This window comes from Azolla caroliniana, unplaced genomic scaffold (genome assembly GCF_043228905.1).
Source record: "Azolla caroliniana isolate FFs.n. ecotype wild unplaced genomic scaffold, voAzoCaro1.0.p SCAF_199, whole genome shotgun sequence".
Lineage (NCBI taxonomy): Eukaryota > Viridiplantae > Streptophyta > Polypodiopsida > Salviniales > Salviniaceae > Azolla > Azolla caroliniana.
In genome coordinates, this window is record NW_028230634.1 from 397 (window position 1) to 3,603 (window position 3,207).

The 3,207-nt window shown below is 42.6% G+C and overlaps 1 protein-coding gene across 1 annotated transcript; it reads left to right on the forward strand.

Annotated features, from left to right (window-relative positions):
- Positions 1 to 921: 921 nt before the first annotated feature.
- LOC147848855 (short-chain type dehydrogenase/reductase-like) lies at positions 922 to 2,415 on the forward strand. The gene is made up of 2 exons (XM_087338034.1): positions 922 to 1,146; positions 1,183 to 2,415. Exons 1-2 carry the CDS (start codon positions 937 to 939, stop codon positions 1,777 to 1,779), a joined length of 807 nt encoding a protein of 268 aa, XP_087194160.1. The 5' UTR covers positions 922 to 936; the 3' UTR covers positions 1,780 to 2,415.
- Positions 2,416 to 3,207: the final 792 nt, after the last annotated feature.

The window sequence follows — 3,207 nt, forward strand, 5'->3', positions numbered from 1 at the left end:
CCTTCAGTTTTGACGAGCGTAGTGAATTTTAGTTGTTTGATAGTTTTATGGCGAATTTTCAATTTCTGATGCGCAGTTAGTTATGTTATGGTTTGGAGTTGAGCCCAACAAACATATGCAGCCAAATGAAAAACACATGAAGCTATAATATAGCTGTGTTGAAGATTACCATGGTAAAGATGGCTCTCGGTAACATCAACGATCAAATTTAATCAAAGCATGGATGGCGGTGACATACATACTCTTTTCAGTCCACAACGAATAGTTACTCATATCAAGATTCGAAGGCTTATTTATCTCGTTTGGAAATACACTCAGAATGAACACGTGTGCTTTGAATGAAAGTGGACGAAGAGTCAGCAGGTCAGGTCAGATCAGATCAGTGAGTGGAAAAGACATAGCAACAGACAGGCCGGGCTCTCCTTTTAGAAAATTAAATTTGGTCAAGAACCCTCCCGAGTCCCAACCCAAACCAAATGGCAGAAAGACCTAATTTGTGATGTGCTGTATGTAGCCTGTGCTGGGCTCAGCCTGTATGTCACCCACCCACCTTTTGATTCATTCATTGCTTGCCAATTCATTCATTGTTTGGCCTTCACGCCCAAACAAACCAATCGTGCCAGTCAACCCAACCGATTCAACTTAAAAACTTGTCTTGTGGCAGCAAGAAACACACACACACACACACTCTCTCTCTCTCTCTCATTCACTCACTCGAAACTTACACCAAAAACTCCATCCACCTCATGCCCATGCCTGGACTATAACTAACTAACTAACTTAACTATATATATATATACTTCAAAGAAGGAGCCAACAACATTGTCTCACTGAGCCACACACATACCTAGTACAGAAATAATCCACTAATAATCCACTATCAAATATAAATCTGATACACCAAAGTTCGACTCTAAACAAGTTAGAGTAGCAGACATGGCATCGTCCCCGGATCATCATCATCGTCATCCTGATCTCTCTGGCCGAGTGGCCATAGTCACAGGGGGGTCCCGCGGGATCGGGCGAGAGGTGTGCCTACACTTAGCACAACACGGCGCCTCTGTGGTAGTATGCTACGCAGGAGACGCGCAAGCAGCATCAGACGTCCTGGGCCTCATCAATATGCAGACACAAACACAAACGGATGTGGCTGGCGGACAAGAAGAAGAGCAGAAGGCAAAGGCGAAGGCGAAGGCGATAGCCGTGAAGGGCGACGTGTCGAAAGAGGCGGATGTAAAGGCCATTTTCGATGCTGCGATTCAAGCCTTTGGCCATGTCAACATCGTCATAAATCTGGCTGGCATTTTTCTGAGTAGCTACCCCACCTTAGAGCAGACCTCCTCAGAAGATTGGGAGCGAACCATGTCGGTGAACGCCACCGGAACATTCCTGGTCCTTAAAGAGGCTGCCCAACGAATTGTGGCCGGAGGCAAAGGTCGTATTGTGACCACAAGCTCATCTATGGTGCATGTCCTCAAGCCCGGCTACGGTGCCTATGTGGCCAGCAAGGCAGCCGTCGAAACCTTAACTAAAATCATGGCCAAGGAATTGAGAGGTCGTCGCATAACAGCCAATTGTGTGGCACCAGGACCAGTGGCCACAGACATGTTTTATGCGGGGAAAGACGAGGCACTCGTGGAGAGCTTCAGGGATGCGCCTCCATTGCAACGCCTGGGCACCCCTCAGGACATCGCACCTCTTATCTTATTCCTGGTCAGTGATGCTGGAGAATGGGTGAATGGGCAGGTCATTCAGGCTAACGGTGGATTGGCCATATGATATGATATGATTATGTCAATACGGCACATCTCATATCATACATATAGTGTGCTCTTCTGCTAGTCAGCTGCCTCATTTCTTGTCCTCTTTATGTTATGTAGGTACCATAAATCCGATTTTCCCTCACATTGGGCTTTAAAGTATGTATGTAGGATATGTATTTCTTCTAATGCCATCAGCAGACGCACAAATCTAAAACACCTGAAGCTAGCTAGCTTTATCAAGTCATTATACATAAGGTTTTGCATAAGTTACATACATGACTCTGCAAAATAGTACAGTCAAAATAAAACATTGAAGTTGCAAACACATTTTGAATAAAACACGGGAATCATAAGTAGACTGAATATGTCCAATTTGCATCAAACAACGTCATTAGCTGATTTTCTGGTGATGCAACATGGTGGCTCCAAATTAGTAGTGCACATACAGTCGATGGTACCACTTCTAATTACCTGCAGTGCAACTCCAAATTCTTGTAGTATATCTTAAAAGAATAAGTGTACCATCTTGAGTTATAACCTATCATTTACAGACATCTTTTGTTCGCACCTGTCTTGAGTGCTTGTTTTGTAAGTAAGCGTCTATACGTATAAACAGTTCTTTTACTATAATCAAGCATACCATTTGTACAAACTTTGTTCTTGATATGTGTCTCCTCCTAAGAAGGGCTTTTCATACATTGAAGCACAAAGTCTCTATGTGTGAATAAAGCATACACATATGAGCTCAACCTTCTTGGTGGTGTCTTAAGAATGACACTTAAGTTATCGCTCCCTCCCTCTTAGTATGTTAGGATATCTTGAACGAATTGCACTATATGTCGAGCAAGTGACATACATCCTCTACCATGCCTTCATTGCATACTTTGCATGACTTCAAATTCGTTAGATTTTGGTACCATGATGCAACTTCAATACCTAACTTATGAGATCGAGTGCGAAGTAGTGTAAGGGCTCTATGAGCATTACTACTCATACTGGTAATGAGATAAGCTTGGATACGATCAATAGACATTCTTGCTTTATATTGACACCAACATTCAGGGTTGACATTTGCAATGTAGTATTCTAGCTTTGTCCTCTTAGCATCTTCCCACTTCATCCTTGATTCCACCAACCTTTCCTCAATCCTAACATCCTGCATAACATTACCTGAAAGCTCTAAAGGGTCATCCTCACCCCATCCTCTAAACCATTTCCTTATGTCAACAACCCAACCAAATGAGAGAATCTTAATTTTATGATTCTTTTGTATCTTACATCCAACATTCCAAGCAAGATGTGGTAATCGACGATTCGACATATTCTTGACTTTTGTAATGTATTTATATACTCTTTGGAGTGCCAATAGTTTTATGGGTCGAACACTTCTTTCCAAGAGCATAACTTGGTAAGAGGTAGTGCATTTAGATTATGATTCCCTCCT